Here is a 25,387-nt window from a genome sequence, read left to right as displayed (position 1 = left end):
TCCAATGGTCATGTCCATGTCCAAGCCGAGACTCGAACCTGCAACCTTCGATGAAGAGATCGTGAAGAGACAACAAAGGCAGCAAAGGTTTTTGTTATTATTACGTCACTTTTCTATCTCCCATGTTAATCTCGATGATGAGAAAGGATTAATTGATGAAATGACGATAGCACAAGAACATTCATGACTGGCCAGAGTTCGAACCTGGAAACCTGTGGCTTTGCAACGCATTACATTGTCCAATTGTTTTCAGATGTCTTGATTTGGCTCCAATTACCCTACATTAGTTGTAATTCTTAGAAATGGTTCTTGTAAGTTTAGTATTAAATTGTTATTTTGTATCCTCGTGTTATTCTTTATATAATCAAGTACCTATGTGTGTGAATCATTTAACCTCTGTGTACATACACGACAGAGATTTATACATGGCGACGAGAATTTAGTTAGAAAATAGTTCATTGTGATAAAGCTACTAGTAAGTCTGTTTCTTCGTCCGAATATGTAATTGCTCTCAATATTAATGATTATATGTTGAACTTTGAAATAGATACAGGATCACAAGTTTCGATTGCAAGTATAACGTTTTGTGACAGTCAACTGCATGGTTTGCAATATCTGGAATCTGACTGTGCTGGCAGTATGACTTTGCCGTTAGTAGGAAAGGTTGCTGTAAGAGTTCGTTATGAACATGTAGATAAAATACTAGATTTATATGTAGTCTCATGTGATTTAAAATATCCACACATGCGAAGACAATGGATTAAGCCTTTATTGCCTGATTGTCACATTAATCTATCTCAACTGAGGCCATCCTTGGAAGTGCATCAAGACATGACTCATATTTCATCTATGTTAACATCTGACAAGTTGAAATTTGTTCAAGGGCAAACTTTGGTTAAGTCGAAGGATACGACTAATGCTTCGTCTGTGTTAGCAGCTGACAAGTTGAAAATTGTGCATGGGCAAACCTTGATTAAATCACAGATGGTTAAATGTGAAAATCTGATTGCATCTTGTGATGTGCAAGGAATAATAAAATTTATTAGGCACGAATATAAATAGTTATTCGATAATGATTTGTCACAGTCAATTAAGCACTTTACCGCCACGATTCCAATGAAACAAGGCATTACACCAATTTTTAAGAAATTTTATAATGTTCCGTATGGTTTACGTGACAAAGTTAAGTCTGAATTAGACAAATTGATTGAGCAATACATTCTAGAAAAGATTGACTCAAGTGATTGGGCGAGTCCTATGGTCATTGTGTGTAAGAATGATGGTAATTTGAGGCTTTGCTGCGATTTCAAGAACACAGTGAATAAATATGTTGAAAACGTAACTTATCCATTGCCCAGGATAGACGAAGTGTTTCCAAAAGTTAATGGATGTGATGTATTTGTTACCTTGGATCTCAGAAGTGCTTACCTTCAAATAAAACTTGATGATCAAGCTAAACAGTTACTCATAATGAATACCCCATGGGGATTGGTAAAACATACTAGATTGCCATTTGGTGTACGGATGGATCGCATCACAAATATTTCAAAGAACTATTGAAGGCATACTACAGGGATTAGATTTTGTCATTCCATACCAAGATGATTTACTTATTGTTAGCAAGGGTTTAGAACAAGCAGTTACCAGAACACTTGAAGTTTTAAACCGTTTGAATGAGTACAATATTAAGGTTAATTGGAGCAAATGTTCATTCTTCAAAAACAAAATTGAAGGAACTGTTGGCCTACAAGAGAAGACAGGCAGAATTAAGCATTATGGATGAGTTACTCTATTGGGGTCGGAGACTGGTTGTTCCCAAAGGAGTTTGAAATTACATTATTCAGAGCTAGACTGTGCTGTACGGGGGCAATTGAATAAGAATATGCATGTCAACGTTGAAGAATTATTGCCGAGAGTATTGGTGGCTTTGAGAAGCGAATATAACGCATCAGTAATAAACATATTATTTGTAATAAGATCAACACGTCAAATGCTGTTTTCAAACTGACACTAACTCATCAAAGAGATTACGTGTGTGAGCGAACGCACACGCATACAGAAACACCAGATACACACACTTGTCACTATCATATTGAAATCTTAACTCCCACAGATACACGTAGATTCATCCCTGTGTTGAATTTGTAATGTTGTGCTTCTTTTCCTAGTATGGTGACATTACAATGAAATGATCCTGTAATTAACTGTAGATCAATCACTATTAGTAGATCTGCATGAAGTTGTTTTCAGGTAAAAAAAAAAAATGGTGCTATACTTTATGTACTGTTGCCAGCACGCATGAATAAAATCAGAACACATTCACAGGTGTGCTCAAGCAAAATGAAAATTAAATATGTGAACATATCTGCAGCCGCATCACTAATGTATTTGTATTTTTGGTTATATAGAGTCACTTTTCTACCACTTCTGGCTAACGCGACAATCAGGATGGATAATAATTAGATTAAATTGACGAAGGGAACTTAACAAAAAACATCCATGTGCAGGCCGTGAATCGAACCTGGGAACTTCAGTGGCAAGATCGAAAGTCGACTACACAATGCCTTCGGCTATCGAAGGGGAGTCCATGCTTCTCAGTGAATCTAAACACTCCCTCCTCCCTCCTCCTCTTGATTGTGTCAATCGTGATCATTCAAGGTCTTGTTTGAATCATGTTCAAGCGATAAGCAGGTGGCCAGTGTAGGTGGAAATGAGGCCTCAGACATGTTTTCTTACTAGCCAGGACTGCCTTGTGTCGCACGGCATTATCAGATTAGATGCAGGACTTCTTTCTGAGGTGACTGTACCATTGATCCTGAAAAGTTTGTGTGCTTTCTAACTTGTAAACACAAGTAACACGATGCTACCTTCAAGGATGTTGTTCTCTATTATACACCTGGTATAAATTATCTGTATTGTTCATACATTCCACAGTACCATACACTGCCCCTTCCATTTCTATATTTCCGATTTCCATGCCAGTCCCACATTCTCTCGAAAAAAAAAAAATAGTTGCCATGACTTTTAGATAACTTAGTACTATGTTTAGCTATCGGAGCACAAACATAGTGGTGCCTCTATGAGCAAGAATTTGAAATTTAGGAGATACTTAGTTCTAGCACTGAAATGTTGATACTTCACAATACTAAGTTAAACACGTAACTACATTTCCACAAAAAGTGAAGTTACACCACTTGTGCTCTGAACCACTCAATTGTAAATTCATGATCATATGCAGGAAGTTGGGAGGTGATCACAAAAAAATGTCTTTGGAAACTTTCTATGCTGAAGTAGCCACAGGCTTTGTCATACGTGCTGCCTTGGAATTGAAAGATGAATAATTTTTAGGTGCTGATGAAGGACGACTGATTGGTTGTGGGCATTTTCAAGCTAAAATTCCTGCTACAAGGAAGAAACTAGGCTGCGTGCAAGGACAGTGTATGGTATGTGGTGTCAAATGAAAGTCAGAAATAGGAAAGCATGAAAGGTAGGATTCTGCACACATATGTTAAATAAATAAATAAAATGAAGTTCCTCTGTGCCTTATAGGATGGTTCAAAGATTTTCACACGAAAGTGAACTACTTTTGACTGGTTTTACCCATGAGTTTTTTGTGTTATGTATGACAATATCACACACTTTAAAAAAAACACAAAGTAGGCAGGTGTCTGTTAAACTTCTTGTGTTCATATATATATATATTTCCGAGATGAATGTTAATTCTGATATTTCTGCTTGTATTGAAATTGTTTTAGGTTTGCAACACTTGTGGAATTGTACCTCAGAATGAATATAAATGTTACCGTATTGGCATTCACTGAATATTTAGGAAAAGAAAGATAGAATGAACAAAAAAGAAAAAAAAAAGAAAATTTTTGGGATGGCAAAACTGGCACTTGAAGAAAAATACATACAGTTTTTGCAAGTTTTCTGTGAACTGTAATATTTTGTATTTGTACATGAGATACAAGGTTTGTACAGCAGATAGTAAGAAAGCAATACATTTTCAAAGAAGGGTAAAAAATTGTTTGTTGCCTTTCCATTTCTGTGGATTCGCAGCAAAGGAGTTAATGTTTAAATAACATTATGTGATATGTGTTCAGTTGGAGTATACACTTGCAGGTACGAGGGTCACTATTTATATTTTGAGCCTAACAATGAAAAAACAGGAATTTGGCATTGAAAACTGCTTTATTGTTTTTCGAAGTATTCTCCTTTATGGTCAATACACTTTTGCATTCGTTCGAACCATTTGTCAAAGCAGTTTTTGCAATCTTCTTGAGACACCTCCATAATATGGTTTTTGAACGCATCAACGGCATCTTCCGCCAATGAAAATCGTTGTCCACGCAATTTATTCTTGACATTCGGGAACAAGAAGAAGTCATTGTGTGCCAAATCAGGACTGTACAGTGGATGACTCATCAATTCGATTTTTTGACTGTTCATAAAGTCGGTTGTTAGGCGAGATGTGTGACAGCTGGCATTGTCTTGATGAAGAATGATCCGACGGCGTTTGTTTGTTTTCCGTATTTGACCGAAGACCTCTGGCAAACAAATTGTTGTGTACCATTCAGAGTTGACCGTTCTACGTTCCTCTAAAGGCACAGTTGCCATATGACCAGTTTTCCCGAAAAAACAGGCGACCATTTGTTTTGATGTGCTGCGAGCGCGAACAACTTTTGTTGGATTGGGTTCATCTTGAAACACCCATACAGTCGACTGCTGTTTACGTTCCGGCTCATATGCATATATCCATGATTCGTCACCTGTTACAATCTTATATACGTCTTTTGAAGCACCACGGTTGTATTTATTGAGCATTTGTTTGCACCAATTGACGCGAGCGTCTTTTTGAGTTTTTGTCAAATTGTGTGGGATCCAACGAGAACATATCTTTCTCACAGCTAAATGATCATGTAATATTTTATATATGCTGGTGGAACTAATGCCTATGGTTGCCTCAATCTCACAGTATGTCACATGACGATCTTGCAGTATTAGGTTTTGCACAGCATCAATGTTTTCTTGAACAACAACTGATTTTGGACGACCTTCGCAAATCTCGTCGGTGAGCGAATGGCAGCCATGATTAAATTCGTTATACCAGCGTTTCACAGTGGCAAAGGATGGGGCTTCATCGCCAAATGTGGAAGTAAGTTGATCGATGCACTCTTGTCTTGATAATCCACGTCGAAAATCATAAAAAATCATCGCACGAAAATGTTCACGAGTTAATTCCATTTTATTGTTGTCGAGCAATCTCCAAGGCAACATAAACAACACAAATGAAGGTATTGACAAAACATTTGAAGTACGTTATGGTCAATAATGCCAGACGATTCCGTGCAAACCTCAAATCGCACCTAACTTCAATCAGTGTTGCCAAGGCTCAAAATATAAATAGTGACCCTCGTACTATTCTGTCTTCACACAAAAATAAATGGTATTCATTTCGCTTTCAAAATGGATTTTATGATCACTGTCTTACAGCAAAGACACAGAAGATTGTAATTGATCATTGATGCAATAAATATTTGATGATATCTTGATCATTGCTACTTTTTAGAGCTTTCAAATAAGTTGAAATATCTCTGGTACATCAGATATTATAAATACATGTATCATAGGGATGGGATGGATTAATCTGTACTCTATTGGTATCAGCCGATATAGGCATATTGATGTATCAGTAAAATTACTGACAATTTTACCAATCTGAGATATCTATAAATATCTTACAATTTAATGCATAATTGTGCCATTTTGTTATACGTTTTTGGACATAAACAAATAATTGCCATTCTGTACTTTTCTTTAAAAGTAAATATCTAAACCTACATCTAGCTGATTTTGCATTGCAAACTGGTAACATACAGTTTTTAAGGAGGCCAATGAATCATTTGGAATTTTATATCGAATCGGTAGAATATCGGTTATCGGTTTTGGTAAATTTTACATCAATGCTTTATCCAGGGTGGCTACAAACAACCAGAAATGAAATTCCCTGATTTTTCCAGGTTTTCCAGGACAAAATTTACATTTTTCCCTGACAATTACAAACTAAACTAAATCGATGTTTTTGCAAATGGAAATAATAAACTCATACAGATCCAGGTATGGATTTGTTAAGTATCAATATTATCTTCTATGAAATTGACTTAATTTCTCTATTCTCTATGATTTGAATTCAAACTGCAAAATAGTGAATTTGGAAAATTATTACAATTCACAAGCTAGGGAAGGATTACGGAATTTTGTCATACGTAGTAAGTTTAAAATAAAATACTTGATTATTTTTAAAGTTACGACTAAATGAGATAAGAGTGAAGAGCGAATGATTAAGAAATACAATTTGTAATTTATCAGTCTCCTTATAAATTCTTGGTATTATATATTGATATTTCCACTGAGGTTTGGAACCCTCTGCTTGCAAGAACCATGAGTGCAGACTCATTTTTCGATGAGTCTCTCTTCTCTGTAAAGCAAACAACTTAACTCTTGCATATAAGTGAAACAATTAAATCGAACAAAATAAAGTGTCATATTTCCTTACATTATCAATGGGATTTCTGCTTTAGTACAGCTATATCCAAGTGAAGTACTGTGAAACTGACAACATGCAGTTATACCATTAATGCTGACGAAAAAGGTATGTAAGCATTAGAAATTTAACGCAAGGAATTTATAGAATTGCATTGTGTAAGTACCTGATTTAGCAAACCACACATTAAAACAGGAACACACTAATAATAAAAGCTTCTGAAAGTTCATATACGAGGGGCATCCTGAAAAAAGCTCCAATGGTGCCTGCATGCAGCACTAGTGGTCAGAGATAGACACACACACATGCAGACAGGAAGAAATGGCATGTAGCTGTAATCTGGTACAGTTGCAATGCAGCCGTATTAGGATAGTTCTAGGTTAAAGATTGCAGCTCTCATACAGTCTCCCACCGACTGCGATGTAGCCTACATTGCATGTTCAGAATTTGGCACAGAGCCACCAGCAATTGTGTGAGGTGTGCAGACTGGATGTTGTGAGTGATATAGATCGACCACAAGGAAAATAAAACCTTGGGACGAGAAGTCCCCGCGCAGCTTTCCCTTCTTCCCTCCACCTCAGGCCATAAGGAAGCATGGTCAACTTTCCCCCTCCCCTACTCGCGGGGGAACGATGCACAGGACTCGCGGGTCTGCGCAAGATGTTTAGCTCGTAGTTCCACTATAGTATGGTCAGACGATGGTGCAGACAATTCACGGAAGGCCAATCGAATGTGCTCAACCCCATACAGCTGAGTACACACGGGCCCTTTGCATCACTTCAGGTGAGAGATCTTGGACCACTCTCTGTACAGCCCTGGCCTTGAATGTACAGACTTTCATCTCTTTGTTTAACTGAAGAGGTTTCTGGGAGGGCAAGGATTTGACAGCTACACTGCGGTAGAGATAGTTCCAGTCTTTGCTGTCAGACACATATGCCATGGGCATACAAAATTTAGTGCCATGCTACGACAAATGCCAGAACAACGGTGGTGATTATGCTGAATATTAGGTTAGGACTCACTGTTACTAATGCAATAAATTACTACTGATATTCTTGTTTTATTTATGCCTAATCGGTATGGACCTTGATATTTTATTTTTTTTCAAATTGGTGTATTTTCTAATTTTTTATTTTTTACTATACGGTGTTATTTTTCCCAAAATTCACATTTTCATTTTAGCGCATTTTCTGGCAAATATCTCAAATTATACCTTCATGGTGTTTTTAAACTACTGTTTCAAATTGTAAGTCCCATGGCCTACTCCTCTTTGTGAGAGTTTGATATCTTGAAAGTTATTTCGGGAAAGTTATTTTCCATACCCCCTTCTTAATTTTAAGGTAAGGGTTTTAGATAATGGAATTTTCCCCGTATATACTGAAGGGTGCATAATGACCATAAGTGGAGACGCACCCAAAAAATTAAAATCAATCAATCTCACGTGACAGATATATTATGGCACCAAAAATTGGCATTATCTTTTTTTGACTTGTTAGTGTCAAAATTCGCATTTTTGTTTTAGAATATCTTTTTGCCAAATATACCAAAACTTAATACTCCATTGTGGTTTTAAACTATTATTTTAAATTGTAGGTCACATGGTCTATGTATTTTCGTGACAGTTTGATATATTGGAACAGATTTTGAGGAAGTAGAAGTGCTCCCCTGCACTTTTCCATGAAGGTGTATAGGGATGTGGAGTTAGGGCCCCACACTTTCTTGATCACAGCTGAAGGTGGGGGTGATGTGATCAGCACCACGCTCCTGGCTACCTATATCCCTCAAAGTACCAGCTTCATATGATGCTGGGTGTGTGCCGGATCAGTTTGAATAGGTGGAAAACATCCCGGTTCTCTACCGCAGGGGATCAAGCCCGGGTCTCTCGCATAGTATTCAGACGCCCTAACTACTGAGCTCCATTATTACTCGCTCGACAAATACGAAGATGTGGCTCCCGTGTGATGGTAGATATGCACTCGATCTCCTGTTAGAACCCTGCCACTTCGTTCGGTGATGCAAATGGTTTTGATAGAAGTTGAAAAAATCGTGGGAAATACATGATTTAATGTGGTTGTCGGAATTATTCCATGTACGTATAACTCTATAGTTTACTCTTGAGTAAAAGGTTGGAAAACTTGGATGTTCTATGTACACAAACATGGCCTAGAAAAGACAAGAATGTTGGATTTCATGGAATTTTTCGTTGTTTTAGGACATTTCTTTAAAAAAAAATTGCTAAAAACACCAACAATTCGCATTATTTCGATATTTCGAACAAGCGAAAAATATGTCCAGACATCACTGCACATTCCTAAACATAACTTCGCAGCAATTACAATTTTTCACGGTTTTGGCGTTTGCGAAAAATCAATGTCCCTACTAATTGGAAATTACTTTCTGGCCACCCCTCGTATAAATCAGTAGATGGAAAGTGAAAATTTAGCAGGGCTGGCAGAGAAAAGTCAATTCTTGAAGAAAGTGATTTGCTTTTATGATTGAACGATTCTAGTAAATATATTAAAATATTTACATATTTATTATTAGTATTTTATTTCATAATATTGGACATTAACCTTACTCAGTGAGAGATTAATGACCATCTCTCATGAGTTTAAACAGACAGGACAGAGGGTGGCATTAATTTCATTGCAATATTATTGCTGCAGTAAATTTGAGGTTGGAAGCATGCACTTGCCAATTTTTATAACATTCACCAAAGCAGATTTACGTTTTTCTTTTTCGTGATAGTATTCAATAAATATCCCGTTTGGTTGGATTCTTCTTGATATCTAAGAATAGTGCAATGTAAACATATGTTAACTTGTGCGAAACCAGTAATGCGTCAGGATGAAAGAAAACCTGCATAAGCACTGCTACATTAAATAAGGTGAAGTGAGCCAGAAGAGTAATAAAATTCCAGCAGCATATTTGCAGTCTAAAGCTCTTCTTGTTTATGCATGCGATTTTTGTTGGATGTTGCAGTCCATGCAATTTCTGTCGCATGTTGTAGTGAGATACTTTGTCGGGTGGTGATATTCGACAAAAATCATATGTATCAATACAACCTATTTGTTTCCATGTTCCTTCAGTTTGCCCAACAAAATGCCTTAGTAAGACGCCCGACAACTATCGGATGGCACAAACCCGTTCTTATCCTCTCCATCTGTTGACAAGTCCCCTTACTACTCCCATATGGACAAGAAAAAAATGATAATTCAATGCTTTTTCCACGTAATATTTAGAGGCTTAACCTTTACTCCCCCAAAGATACCATATGGTATCATCAGAGTAAGGTCGTACTCAGAGGTGTTCATTTTGAGTCCCCTCACCCTCCGAGATCGCAGTCGCCCTCGCCCTCCAACGCCCTCACCCTCCGAGATCGCAGTCATCCTCGCCCTCACCCTCCAAGATCACAATCGCCCTCCACCACCCTCACCCTCCGAGATCGCAGTCGCCCTCGCCCTCCAAGATCGCAATCGCCCTCCACCACCCTCACCCTCCAAGATCGCACATCGCCCTCGCCCTCCACCACCCTCACCCTCCGAGATTGCAGTAACCCTCGCCCTCCACCACCCTCACCTTCCAAGATCGCAGTCGCCCTCGCCCTCCACTGCCCTCAACCTCCGAGATCGCAGTCGCCCTCGCCCTCACCATCCGACATCGCTCTCGCCCTCCACCGGCCTCACCCTCCGAGATCGCAGTTGCCCTCAACCTCCACCGCCCTCACCCTCACAAGTCTTCCGGAGGGTGAGGTCTGCCCTCACGAGGGTCGCCCTCCGGAGGGTGAACACCTCTGGTCGTACTGGCCCGATGATACCGTATCATGGTGCTGATTACGAAATGAATGTGTTTTTTGGACCTTCATACTCTTATGTTTGGGTGGAAACTCTGACACGGGTCTGGAGCAAGCCTGGGAAATTCATATTGATGACCAACCTCCCCCACCCTCTGCAACATATCCATGCCAAATTTCCGAACAGAGTTTCACATTTTGGCTCATTATTCAACTTGTATGGCACCCAGGAACATGAAACATGTTTCAATCTCTTTGGAAACGTCCATTTTGAAGACAATACTAAGGTTTGCACCTTCTTCCCAAAATAGCGGGAGAAGAGGGGGCAAACTCCAGATTTTTATGTTTTTTTTTTTTCATTGAAATTCGGTGGTCGCGCCCCCAAACCTTCCTTCCTCGGTTCGGCGTTCTGAATTGTACACGGTTGCATGCTCTGATGTTTTAGCTGCAAAACAAAACTTATCCGAAAGTAGATTGCTCCCATAGTGCCAGAGTTATAACAATTTTCCTCCAAAAATGCAAATTACCTATTTTTTGTAAAAAAATTAAAAAATACATTTTAGCTTATTATTCAACATGTATGGCACCCAAGAAAATGAAACATGTTTCATTCTGTTGAGAAATGTCCATTCTTCGAATAGAATACTAACGTTCGCGCCTTCTCCCCAAGATAGCGGGAGAAGAGGGTGCAAACTCCAGATTTTTATTTTTTTCCATTGAAATTTGGGGGATGTGCCCCCCCACCCCCACCCCCCGTTCCTCAGTCCGGTGTTCTGAATTGTACACTGTTGCATGCTCTGATGTTTTAGCTGCAAAACAAAAGTTATCCGAAGTTGATTGCTCCCATAATGCCCGAGTTATAACACTTTTCTGAGCAATATGAAAATTACCTATTTTTCGTAAAAAACAGAGTTTCACATTTTGACTTATTATTCAACTTGTATGGCACCCAAGAACATGAAACATGTTACGTTCTCTTGAGAAATGTCCATTCTTTGAAAAGAATACTAAAGTTTGTGCCCTCTGCCCAAAATAGCGGGGGAAGAAAGGGCAAACTCCAGATTTTTCCATTTTTTCCATTGAAATTCGGGGGTCATGTCCCCAAAGCACCCTTCCTTGGTCAGGCATTCTGAATTGTACATGGTTGCATGCTCTGATGTTTTAGCTGCAAAACAAAACTTATCCGAAAGTAGATTGCTCCCATAGTGCCAGAGTTATAACAATTTTCCTCCAAAAATGCAAATCAGTTATTTTTTCTATTTTTTGTAAAAAAAAAATACAGTTTAGCTTATTATTCAACATGTATGGCACCCAAGAACATGAAACATGTTTCATTCTCTTGAGAAATATCCATTTTTCGAAAAGAATACTAACGTTCGCACCTTCTCCCCAAAATAGCAGGAGAAGAGGGGCCAAACTCCAAATTTTTATGTTTTTTCCATTGAAATTCGGGGGAAGTGCCCCCACAAGCTCCTCTTCCTCGGTCTGGTGTTCTGAATTGTACACGGTTGCATGTGCTGATGTTTTAGCTGCAAAACAAAAGTTATCCGAAGTAGATTGCACCCATAGTGTCAAGAGTTATAACAATTTTCCTCCAAAGACTGTTCGAATTTAAAATTCCTGCCGAGAAGCCCGAACAAGAGAAATTTCTCTCTCTCTCCACCTGCCATCACTGATATCTGGGGCCGTAGTTGTGTTGCACATAAAAGGGGCCTAAAAGTTGAGGCCGAAACTTACGAACGAGATTTCCTGTTCCCGTGCAGAGTTCCATAACGATATCTTTAAATAAATAAATAAAAAAAAAAGTCAATGAAGATGAAATTCCCTGACATTTTCCTGACTTTTTTTGACACCTCAAATTCCCTGACTTTTCCAGGTTTTCCAGGTCTGTCGCCACCCTGTTTATCGGTATCGGCCAAAATTTCATACAGGTCCATCCCTAATGTATCATATATCAGTGTTTCTTTGGTCTTCCATCAGCTATTTTTTTTCTTTACTGAATATCACTTGTCTGCCCTTTTGGGTAATCACGATGATGAGGATGATATGATGAGGTGACACTCGCAAAGAACACCCAGATCCAGATCGGGATTCGAACCCAGTAACCTGGGATCGTAGCATGCTGTGCTAACAACTTCACCATGGAGGTCAGGCCACCATCTTCTGCCACAAAATTTGCTAAAGGTATTTTCTACTCTTACGGCGGCCGGTCCTTATTCTGGCAAGGGAAGTGGGGTGCAGGGATTACGCCACAGACCAACTAGACAACAGCGGTGGCACCGAGAGTTACGACACGGAGGAAAGAAGAATTACATGAACCTTGTTCTACTGGCTGCTGCATTCCTTATTGTGCTGGATTGGTCGCTTCCCTGCTCCCCACTTCCCTTGCCAGCATTAGGATGGGCCGCCGTAACAGCAGAAAATACCTTTAAGAGAAAGTTGCACAACCAGGTACAAATGGTCACTAAAAAATTATGCATGCACAGTAAGGGTGTAACGCTACAATCTAGCAAATTATGCAACAGAGAAACATCTAGTTGAGAAGAAATAATATAATTAGACACTTTTTGACTGCACCTAGTCTTCAACAGCTGATGGACTTGTCTTCAAAGTTAGGAAAAACGAAGGATTGGATTTATCACAATGATTATGTTGTGTGAAGGCAATTTATGACTTCACAAAAGCTTTATGCTAGAGTACTTGAGAGTACACAATGGAATGAATAACAACTGGATGTAGTTAAAAACTTCTTTATTACTACATCAGGCACACCGAGAGTTATCACAATTCTGTGCAATGCAGCACATGTATAAAAATTGCCGTTTTCCTCCTTTTCTTGTTACACATCATTAAACTCTCAGATTGGGAAAACCCAGTAATGACAATAATTGACAAGATTTTTTTCAGCTCTCATACATTGTAAAAAGCAAAGCATATCAAATTATACCATATGTATATACAAATCAAACTTAAATGCAATTTCAACTTTTGCAGGTGACAACTTAGCACACACACACACATGCATGCTCGGACACACAATCTTCACATTCCTTATGTTAAATGTTGAGAACAAACTCAAATTATATCTTTAAAAATGTAAACAAAAATAGAGGAACATGGTATGTTACATGAATAACAAAACAGTAAAAACATACACTTCAAGTATAACAACCTAATGTGCTAAAAATAATAAATTTTGTAATGAGTATAATGTGTGAAAAATACAAGCAGTAAAGTAATATAAGTATTTGTAAATTCATCACTTACTGCTAATACAAGTACAAAATAAATAAATTAAAAAATGGCGTGCGGTGTTGTGAGCGAAAATCAAATTTTAATTTCTACTATTTTTAAGATAATTACTAAGTTTGCATGCTGAAATTCAATATGCAAGTGACACAAGTTAAGCATTTAATAATGGAATAATCAAATTCTTAAGTTGCACTGCTATTCCCATCCAGTACATGTTGCATATAAACTTAGAATATCAAATCATAAAAAAATATAGCTGCACTCTATGAAATGTACTATTGGTAGAATTTACACTGTATTAGTTACTAGTAGTTGTCACCCAAGTGACATTGACACGTACTCATTCACACCACGCAACACTGCCAGCGAAATTTTATCCAATGTTTCTACATATCAAAAATCATTACAACATACATTGGCAATTCTTATTTTCCAATTGCCTTATATTATTGTTAACCCCATAGCTAAAACTTGTTTAATGTGATTACAAGATTACAAGATGTGCTTTTATAATTTTGAATGGGCAAATGTGTTGTCTGGTAACAAAAAAATATAACATTAAAATTATTGGGCCATCAAATTCAATTACGTACCATTAATTTTTCAATTTTATTTATTATTTTGTATTTGCTAGGTAACAACTAAATCTCAATATGTTCCCATGTGTAAGTGTTTCAGACATGTATGTTATCTATCGTGTTAAAGATGCAGACAATACTGTATTGTTATTATTACTCCCAGATAATAATAAGTAATATAGTGATAAGTAATATAGAATTTTTGTTAACATACGTTAAGTTTACCTTCTACTTCTTTAGATTTGAGGAATTCCTTAAATAAAGTTGGCTGCTTATTTAAATGTTAATATGAAGACAAACGTTATAACAAACAGAATGAAAATATTCATGTACAATGTAGTTTACTCAAAACGTCTCTCAGGTATATATTATCAACTATATAAAAAAGTTTACATGGAAGTAAATGGAAATTTTATTAGTATGCAGAAAAAAAACATCATATTAAAGTTTCTCTTTCGGTAAAAAAGGCATATTTTACGAGTATTTACTGTTTTGAGGCATTTATTTTCAAAAATAGATTAATGCATAAGTACTTGTTGGCAAGATTCAAGTATTTTAAATATGAAAATGTTTTTAATCTCTCGGTGATTAACACTTGCATGGTTCACAAGACATTTTTCTTCTCATTTCTTCAATATGTGACGATGACTTTTACAAATATCACAGTTAACTTCAACCCCCAAGATGCACACCTAACTGTCAACTTTAAGAGTATTACACAACTGAAAGTAAACTACAGCATCGTACACACTACGATTGGTATTTGTCGCAACATATAACTTCAAGAAATTCTCAATTTCTTGTATTTGTAGATTAGGAAAAAATACAAAAAAAGATCTCTATGTATGACTACGATCAGGGCAAGGGTAGAAAGAAGCAACAGCTGCCAAATCACTTGTATTCCATTACAAAATGCACCAAATACAATATAAAAACCACAGCAGTCCTGAAGTTCAACTTGGCAAGCAGTACTGAATGCCAGAGATCACCCATCTTGTTAATCCTGAAACATTTCTTTCAGATCGTGCTCATAGAGTGCAATCACAAGCATGATGCCTAGTCCACAGAACAATCCTAGGAACTGAAGTACTAACTGGAAAAAGGAACCCCCTTCTTTGGAATGACTGCTAGTCAGTTCTGGAATCTGCAAGTGAAGAAATTCATATTTAATTAATGTTGCAGAAAGAACAGAAATTACATATAGTTGGGATGTTCAAGTAACTTTCCCAATATGAATACCGTATTAAGAACTATATGTATTTCTGGAATCAAAATGTTTATGTTCAATATACCTAAGCACACACTGTCTTTTGTTTTTCTGGCACGATATAATGGAATACCATGCCAGCAACATTTTTTATACCTCAAAATAAAAAGTAATTGTTCATGTTAACAAAAGAAAAGTGACAAAAAGTACAACTGGACAACCATATGTAAACATACCACACTAATTTTAGTATCTCGTGATTAACTTTGCATCATTATTGTTTGTCCCATTGTAACAAACCAACTCATGAAATTTACCAGAGCTTGAATCAAGCATAACCAACTTTCTAACCTAGTTTGATTCTTCTTCTTTGGATCGTCTATTAAATTTGAAGATTTTGAAGATACCCTAATGGCTAGAGTTCTTGCTTTGATATAATAAACTCAAGTTTGATGAGTGATGGTAGCCGAAACACAGCAGTGACAATTATTTTTAAGCCAGCCATAAACATGAACTCAAACAATTAATAGAACCTCTACAAATAAGTTTTCACAGATAAATATTAGTAACTAGCTTACGTCTTATTATTATCAACTGCATCTTTTATTCCCCGAACATGAACAATTTGTTAATTGAATATGAAGTGCGAGAAAGAAAGAATCAAAGCAATTGAACATGCTTAGTGTTACAATCCTTGCTAAATTAAGTATATTTCAAAATATCTTATTTTTGCCTTTATATTTCACAATGATAATGTTCTTTCATGTTTGAGGCATAAAAGATGCAGTTCATATCGATTAGACATAAGCAAGTTACTAACTTTTTCTGCAAAACTTACTTGTAAAGGTTCCATTAATTTTGATGGCCTCTGCCATCCTCCCCTTGGAAACTCATTGCTTCAAGTGGATGGTGGTACAGGCCACCGAAATAAATAGATCATTTACAAGCAAGTTTCGCGGAAAAGTTAGTAACTCGCCTATGTCTAATTATAATGTTCTTCAAGAGAAAAAATAATTGTAGGAGGGGTCCATGTTGCCTTGCTTCCACTTGTTGCTCCCAAAAAGGCATTATGAAATATAGAAGCCAAAATAATAAGACTCTTAATACTTTTCAGTATATTCACCACAAAACTGAAGTTGGTGTTTGTAAAAGATGGCTCTCACATAATTACAAAAAATAACTTAATTTCATTATTTATTAGTAATGCACTGATAAGAAATTTTTGTCAATACAGTTACTAACATTAAATTTGACAATACTGTTAGTAGATACCTAACAATTATACATAAAATTTGAAAGGTTCCTTTACCATTTTAATTAATTATTTCATCACTCATCCCCATCTTCGCAAATTAGCCAAGAAGCACAAAACACGAAGTAAAATAAACTAAATCAATCAATCAAATCACCATTTGAATTAACACAAGTGACTACGAGCTGTGGTGTAGTCAGTAGGGTATCTGTCATGTGGGAGGTTGGGTTTAGATCCTGGGGTGTGTGATTTCAGGTAGGAATTTTTCAAACAATATCCCTGCATGGGGTGACTCTGGGGTTTACCCAGACTCTCATAAATGCTACAGGGGGCAGCCCTGGGGATGGAGTAAAGCTAGCAGTGCATAGCGCTGATCATATGACATCCACCATGTCAGAGATTGTAAAATGTGTGGAGCCCTACCTCTATGACACCCCACATATGCTTTCATAGCATGTTGTAATATGCACAGGACAGCTTTGCCTTTAACTATACGGCGTACGCTTTTAGAAGGAACATGAGTTCAGCCAATAGGCAGCCAGTGCTCTTGCGCTGTTGCCAAACTAACTGCTAGCGGAAGGGGAACACAGAGAATTCGCTGTGTCCAATATTCAGCTTTTTTTATATGTAATGCATTCACATTATATTTGAGTACAGCAAAATAATATAGGGACTATTTCTACACAGGATTATAATATCCTATCAATGCAGCATATAAGAGAAACTTGTAGCTGAAACTGAAGGTATTTATTGTAGAGGAACTGCAAGGTTATCAACATCATCTCTCTTGTTTCTGTTTTCTAGCATATTTCCCAGGAGATTTGAATAGGGGTTTACCGATTTCTGTGGTAGATATTTTACCCTGTTTTATAATACGCGACACAGCATGCAGACCAGACTTACACCACACGCTTTAGCAGTAAGTTCTCGACTCTGAGAAAACACTGTTTCAGCACGCACTTCTTCTGACGCCAATTCCTTGAAGTAAGAATACACTTAAAATATAAGATTTATCTCTTGTGAACGTATTATTTTTACCCTTGGTGCCTGTAATAGCCTATTGGTGCTAGGTTTCGAGAGCGACATTATTAAGTAACACTCACGGAACACATACTATTGCACAACTATCGAACATAAGGGTTATAGTGTGCTACAATGCTAGAGGCTCCACGTTCGAATCCCAGCCCGGGAATGGCTGTTTGTAAGTGTCCCTTCATCAATTTCATCATATTATCAGTCATCCTCATCTTCACGATTATTCAAAAGTGGCAGAAAAGCGAAGGATTATAAATTAAATCAATCAATCAATAAGTGCTTTATTGAGTCCTCTCGATCTCACAACTGTTCTTCGTGGCATACGAGTAAAATAATTTTACACCGCTTTTGCTACGAAAACGCCGAACTCAAACTGACTCAGATTCCTGAATGATAATGAAGGGTCATTGTGTATATTCAGCTGAATTTAACACCCATAACATGACAACAACTTAGCGGCATCAACACGGTGGCAACGAAAAAAAAACAGACAGAAGGAAATTAAAAGGGTTGGTTATTGTTTGTGTGTGTTGAGACATGCTGTTTCCCGGGTTTCTTCAAGAAGCGATATCTCCAGTTATAAGCGAAGGAAATTCATGGGACTTGGACAGTCAGGTTCAAAATGTCTTTCCCCATCTTATGATGAACCTTTTAAAGTGGCGAGTTTTATGAAAACTCCTTGCACAAAAAAAAAAAAAATAAATAAATAAATAAAAATACAGAACACAGCATTTAACTTGCGCCCCACAGTATTCTAACTACAACGTTGCACTCCTGCCATTGGCTGACTGCCACGCACACCCTCTGCGTGACCCACAAGTAGTTTTACGCTAGAAAAAGAAACTGCATAATATTTATATGCTGAGTTTGTGAAACCAGAATTTTGCACTACACAATAGGTTATAGGTATAGGTTATTTATAGAAATATTGGAGCAGTAAAATTATAAGCAATTTTCCTAATAAAACCGATTGCCATTGGCTATATCAATAGACTATCAATTAATCTGTTATTGTGAAAATACATTACAACAACTATAAAAGTAGAAATGCAAAAAGAATATAGACTTACCATGTCTACAAGAGCAATATATAAGAACATTCCTGCAGCGACTGAAAATATCCATAAAGATGCTGATGGAGTTTTCCCCAAAAACACTCCAAGAATCATTCCAAAAAAGCAAAGTACAGAAGACAGCAAGTTGTAAAATATGGCCTGCCGAGCTGTCATTCCAGCTTTCAGTAAAACAGCAAAATCTCCTGCAAAAGTAGAAGAATTAGCTGGTGCTGTTTATGACATTCAATGGAAGATACAGCATCTTCCAGCACAAGACACTTACATACAATCGGATTAGAACAAGTGCAACAATTACAGAAAAGGTGACATTTTTGCCGAAAAATGAAGAACAAAGACACAAAATGTATTCAAAATAAGGAACATAATGAAGGCACAAGTATAAGCATTGAAGAAACCAAATTAAAAGTTTATTAGATTATTTGGGAAAGAACTACAGTGATTATATCAATTTTTTGTGTTAATGGCCACATCATGAACCAATGATTTTTAGGTACCTTATGTCTAAAAAATTGAAGTCAAGGGTCATTTGTTGAATATCTCTCATGTTATGTTGCTTTCTGCCACTTATGGCTAATTGATGAATAATGATTAAATGCACATGTCCAGGCTAGGACTCAACCCTAGTTGGTTCTTGAAAATTCTACAAAAAATATATCTGGAGTACAACTTGGATAGATGTACAATACTTCAATCTCTAATTTTATTTATGATTTCATGTAACAGTTACTTTGTGTAATTTTTAATTGGTGCATTGTAAGAGGATTGCCAGTGATAAGTATCAGTGGTGGATTAACCCTAATGAACAAACTAATCCAATGTTGTTCTCATTCTCAAAGACCAAAGGTTTACATGGTATCATACATTGACTCTCCATGGCATTTGAATAGGGTCGAACCGATACTGATGCCAATGTATTGGTCAAAATCAGCGGTATCTGTACTGGAGAGTATCACTTGGATTTTACTCACTGATACTGGCTGATACTTTTCCAGCATTTTGGTCTTTTGCAAGTATACAAAAATGCAGTGCAAAACTTTGATGGAGTCTAATTATCCTGAAAATTATGCAAAATTCATAGTTCACATTTAATTTGCATCCACACTGTATGGAAAACTGTATTTGATGATTACATGAAGAGACATTTTAATTTTCTGATGTAAAGCTTGTATATTTTGAAGCAAAACTATGATAAATTGATGCCTACTATGGGGTGCAAAACTTACACATTAACATTAATCAATATTTTGAACAACTTTTAATTATTATAATTTTCAAGCATTAGTATTGGTAATCTCTACAATTGAAACAAAAATATTAAATTCATATTCAATTAATAACAACTGACCTAATTCATGAGGTAGCTCATGACAGAATACTGCTAGAGCAGTAGAAAATCCTCCCGCTATGCTTGCAGCGAAAGCTGCTCCAACTGCCATGCCATCTGTGAAATTGTGAAGCCCATCTCCCATTATGACCATCCACACCACCGACGACATGTTTTTTGGCGGGGCATGCACGTGACCATGAGCGTGGGAATGTCCGTGATGTTTGTTCTCGTGTTCCCTGATTATGACCGTGTAGCCATCATCATCATCATTGCTTTCCACATTCTCTGCCAGTTTTGTCTCTATGATGTGGTTCTCTTTTGCATCATGGTACGTCCGCTTGATAATGGCCTCCTCGGGGGACATCTGCTCGCTGCTATTCAAATGAGGATGATTCAGCGCACACTGGGAATGCTCTGGCTCAACAATACGTGCAAATTCTGGGGTGCTGCCTCCTAAGTACTTTCCATTGAAGTCTAGTTTCTTGGCGATTTTCTTTGAACCAGTCTTTCCCTCATGACAAGTATGGGTGTCTTCTAGAGTGGAGACAGAAAATGAATTTATATCATCATGTAATGTTAACCACAGTGCAACATACCCCGGTGAACATATTCACAATACAGTACACAGACTATTTGAAAAGCAACTGCAGTTACCAGCCTTCATAACAGTGTGTACTGCTTTGTTCTGCCCACTAGCCCCCCCCCCCCCCCTGCCTTTTTCTCAGCTTTGGTCCAGAGATATCTGGAACAGAATATAGCTGATTTTATGAGAGTTCATTATGCTTACTATGGGGAGGAATGTTCATTGTAATAAAAGATCAAACTCTTATTGTTACACAAAAGGAAAATTTACGTCCACAGAAAAGTGATTTTTATTACATATCAATTTGGGGAACATGACAAATAACGCTTTAGAACAAAATGGCATCTCATATACATAAAGATCTTGATGAAGGTGATATATAGAAAGAATACACATGCTATGTTAAAAAAATCAAAATTAAAAACTTTATGCAATTACATATAAAAAATATTTTTAAAATGGGAAAAACTGACTGATGAAAATATTGCATTTTTTAACGTAACTGTATCTATAAATATATTTAAAATTTATGTTTTAACTGCTTTTTTATTTTGTCATGCAAGAAAAACCTTCAATGATGTGTTCATGTGTGCAGAAGAAAAAAAATTGTCAATATATTAATCTCAGTGAAGCAATATTTGTGTGATCCCCAAATGGGGATCATGGGCGTTAATGGGTTAATATCAGTAGTCTTATGGGGGAAATATTTCTTTCCATGATTGTACGCTACTGCCATAGGCATACTAGAGTTGAATGGACATTTTTTTTCGATAAAAAGCTGGCTTTTTTGAAGAAGAAAAAACAAAGCAAAAAAAAACAACTGAAATTTTGGCTTTTTACCAAGTACAGCTAACCTAATTCACTTGAAGTTACTGTTATGATTTTACAGGTTTGTAGTGCATATTTTTCAACTAGTTAAAAAAATTTACATCATGTAGCAGCCAAAAGACATATACTGGCCAATCCCAGTGGACACATATTGCATAGTGGTTCAGATATAATTTCAACCCTAGCTAACCAGGGAGTTGGGGGAGCTTCGCAGGCCCACCACCTTTATTTTTTTAGATTTTTCAACTGTTTGAAAATAATCAGATAGATCATATTCTCATTGATAAGAGAAGGCATACTAGTATAATTGACGTTCGTACACATAGAGGTGCTGACTGTGCCAGTGACCATTATTTAGTAATTGCTAAAATAAGAGAAAGACTCTCAGTGACAAATCATAAGCAACAAAATCTAAAAGTTCTAAAATTTGATACAGGAAAGTTTACTGATGAAAGAATTAAGAAAGATTACCAAATTAAACTGTCAAATAGATTTGATATTTTGCAGGATTTAAATGATGATGAAAATATAAATGAAACAGACGTAAATAAAAATTGGGAGCACATACGTAATGCAAAAGAATCAGCAGCTAAAGAAAGTATAGGATGCCATAAACCGAGAAAAAGTAAGCCATGGTTTGATAATGAATGTCATAATCTAATAGAAATAAGAAATCAGGCTAGACTTAGGTGGTTAAATAACTCTGATAATACAAATCTAAACAATTATAATAGAATAAAGCGAGAAGTTACTTGAATAGCAATATTAACGAAATTGAAACAAACAGCAAAAATAAAAATATCAGAGATTTATATAAAGGTGTAAATGAGTTTAGAAAGGGGTGGCAACCTAAAGTAAACTTGATAAAAGATAAAGACGGTGATTTTCTAGCTGACCCAAGCAATATTCTAAATAGATGGAAGAACTACTTTAATGACCTTTTAAATGTCCATGTAGGAGATAAATCAGAAGTAAATGAAGTACACACAGCAGAACCTTTAGTTCCAGAACCTAACTTGACTGAAGTTAAAGATGCTATTAAAAGGCTAAAGAATAACAAAGCACCTGGCATATGGTGGAAATTCATTAATATGTCAAATTCATAAATTAATTTGTTTAATATGGAATAAAGAAGAAATCCCTCAATAGTGGAAAGAATCCATAATTGTTCCTGTGTTTAAAAAAGGTGATAAAATGAACTGCAATAATTACCGTGGAATTTCTCTACTCTCAACAACATATAAAATATTATCTAACATTATTTTAACAAGACTAACCCCATATGCTAATGAAATTATAGGTGATTATCAATGTGGATTTAAACGTAACAGATCAACTACAGATCAAATTTTTCACATCAGACAGACACTTGAAAAAAGGTGGGAATATAATCAAAATGTCCATCAGCTATTCATTGATTTCAAAAAAGCATATGATTCGGTCAAAAGAGATAAATTATATAATATATTAGTAGAGTTTGGAATACCTAAGAAGCTTGTTAGTATGATAAAAATATGCACCAGTGAAACAGAAAGTAAAATTCGATTGGGTATTAATATGCCTGACAAATTTACAATTCATGATGGGTTAAAACAAGGAGATGCATTATCTCCATTGCTCTTTAATTTTGCCTTAGAATATGCTGTTAGGAAGGTAAAAGAAACTAAAGAAAGACTAAAATTAAATGGTGTGACTCAGTTGTTAGCATATGCAGATGATGTAGACTTACTGGGGGATGATGTGAATACAATTAAGAAAAATGCTAAAATATTTTTCAAAACTGCTAAAGAGATAGGTTTGGAAGTTAACAAAGAGAAAACTAAATATATGCTTACAGGCCGAAACCAAGTGTTAGGTAATAATCAAAATCTAATTATTGAAACAACTCGTTTGAACCAATTTCCAAATTCAAATACTTAGGAGTAATATTAACAAATGAAAATTATATTAAAGAGGAAATAAAAAGTAGGCTTAATTCAGGAAATGCATGCTACTTCTCTCTTCATAAACTTTTGTCTTCTCGTTTAATATCTAAGAAACTAAAAGTTAAAATATACAAAACAGTAATTTTGCCTGTAGTATTATATGGATGTGAAACTTGGTCCCTTACATTGAAAGAGGAACATAAATTGAGAGTATTTGAAAATAAGATCCTTAGGAAAATCTTTGGACCTAAAAGGGATGATGAGACAGGTGAGTGGAGGTTACATACACTGCCCTCCAGAAATTAAGCAACAACAAGAAAATGTGAGGTAAAAGAGAAAACAGTTGGAGAAAAGAGAAGAAGAGTGGTGGACATGCTGAAAGAAAGCAACGAATGCGTTAGGGAAAAGAGGTGAGTCATAAAGTGCGATCATCGTGCCCTCGCACGGATTTCTGGCGTACCAGGTATTGGAGTCGAAGACGCGCGTGCACGGAAGAGGTGTGCGTCTCTATCTGGAGAGTGCAGAGGTGAGTCAAGTGCGCGGAAAGGGTCGAATATGGCAACCAGGCATCATTTGGCTGATGAATTACGGTGGCGTGCCATCGGTAGACTAGAAGCAGGGCAGCGTCAGGTCGAAGTGGCCAGGTGGCTCAATGTCGATCGTTCAGTTGTCAGCAGGTTATGGAACAAGTTCCAGAGAACGCAAAATGCATCGCAGAGTTTCAGTGGAGGTCGACCGCGTGTGACATCGGTCAGGGATGACCGATATATCCGTTTGACAAGTCGGCGTAACAGGTCCGCAACAGCTACCCAAGTGCGTGCAGCGGCTATTGCTGCCACAGGACGGCCTATGTCAACAAGTACAGTACGCAGACGGCTACACCAGGGTGGGTTGTTTGCCAGGAGACCAGGGTTGTGTATACCACTCACCCAGCGTCAGAAGACAGCCCGCTTACGTTGAGCACGAGAACATGTGAACTGGACACTGGACCAGTGACGGTCCGTTCTCTTCGCTGATGAGTCCAGGTTCTCACTGGACAGTGATTCGCGACGCCGATTGGTCTGGAGAGAGGCAGAAACTCGTTACCATCCCTCCAATATTGTTGAAAGGGACAGATATGGTGGTGGAGGTGTGTTGTATGGGGTGGCATTTCTATTGGTGGACGTACTGACCTCTATATCCTCCCACGTGGCACCATGACAGGTCAGCGCTATAGGGATGAGGTCCTTGCACGTTATGTGGAACCCTTCGCACGAGAGCGAGGTCCGGGCTTCATTCTGCAGGACGATAATGCCCGTCCCCATAGGGCAGGACTAGTCGTTCGGTTCTTGGACGAACACCATATTCAACGCATGGTGTGGCCATCCCGTTCCCCGGACCTTAACCCCATTGAACACATGTGGGATGCTCTGGGGAGACGTCTCGCTGGCTTTGTGCCCCCTCCACAAACACTCCAAGACCTTCAACTGTCTCTCTCCCAACAATGGACCCTCATACCCAATGAGTTGGTGGACAACCTTATTGGCAGCATGCGGCGGCGTTGTGAGGCGTGCATTGCTGCGCGCGGTGATCATATCCCTTATTAGTTTCAGACAACTGTCACTTTCCGTCTCCAACGTTTACCACCTGTGATGCTCCATGTGTACATTTCATTTCTTTTGCCCACGAGTGTACCTTGTTTTGTGTTTCTTCTGTTCTGTAAGGCGTGGGACACTTGTTTCTATTGTTACAAATAAAATATGTACACCCTCCGGCCTTGTGTTTGATTCTATTGGATGATCACCATTTGTTGCTTAATTTATGGAGAGCAGTGTAATTTAGAACTACATAATTTGTATTCATGTCCAGATATTATTAGAATGATTAAATCAACAAGACTTAGGTGGGCAGGCCATGTGGCACGAATGGGAGAGGAAAGAGGAGTTTACAGGATTCTTGTTGGGAAACCTGATGGTAAGAGACCTGTAGGAAGGCCAAGACGAAGATG

General features: G+C 37.3%; 1 protein-coding gene across 6 annotated transcripts in view; it reads right to left on the bottom strand.

Moving 5' to 3' along the window:
* Positions 1–13,071: 13,071 nt before the first annotated feature.
* The window catches only part of LOC146000332 (zinc transporter foi-like), a 108,661-nt gene continuing 96,345 nt past the window's right edge, over positions 13,072–25,387 (bottom strand). For all 6 annotated transcript variants that reach the window (XM_083137892.1, XM_083137856.1, XM_083137866.1 and 3 more), the window contains exons 9-11: positions 20,083–20,598; positions 18,732–18,919; positions 13,072–15,311 (exon numbers count right to left, since the gene is read on the bottom strand). In XM_083137892.1, coding sequence (XP_082994018.1) covers positions 15,165–15,311; positions 18,732–18,919; positions 20,083–20,598 — 851 coding nt within the window. In that variant the 3' untranslated portion in view covers positions 13,072–15,164. The remainder of the gene's footprint in view (positions 15,312–18,731; positions 18,920–20,082; positions 20,599–25,387) is intronic.

The sequence above is a fragment of the Lepisma saccharinum genome, chromosome 1, assembly GCF_977018435.1.
Source record: "Lepisma saccharinum chromosome 1, izLepSacc3.1, whole genome shotgun sequence".
In the NCBI taxonomy this organism is placed as follows: domain Eukaryota; kingdom Metazoa; phylum Arthropoda; class Insecta; order Zygentoma; family Lepismatidae; genus Lepisma; species Lepisma saccharinum.
The sequence above is the reverse complement of the archived record's forward strand: the minus strand, read 5'-3'. Positions and strand labels throughout refer to the sequence as shown.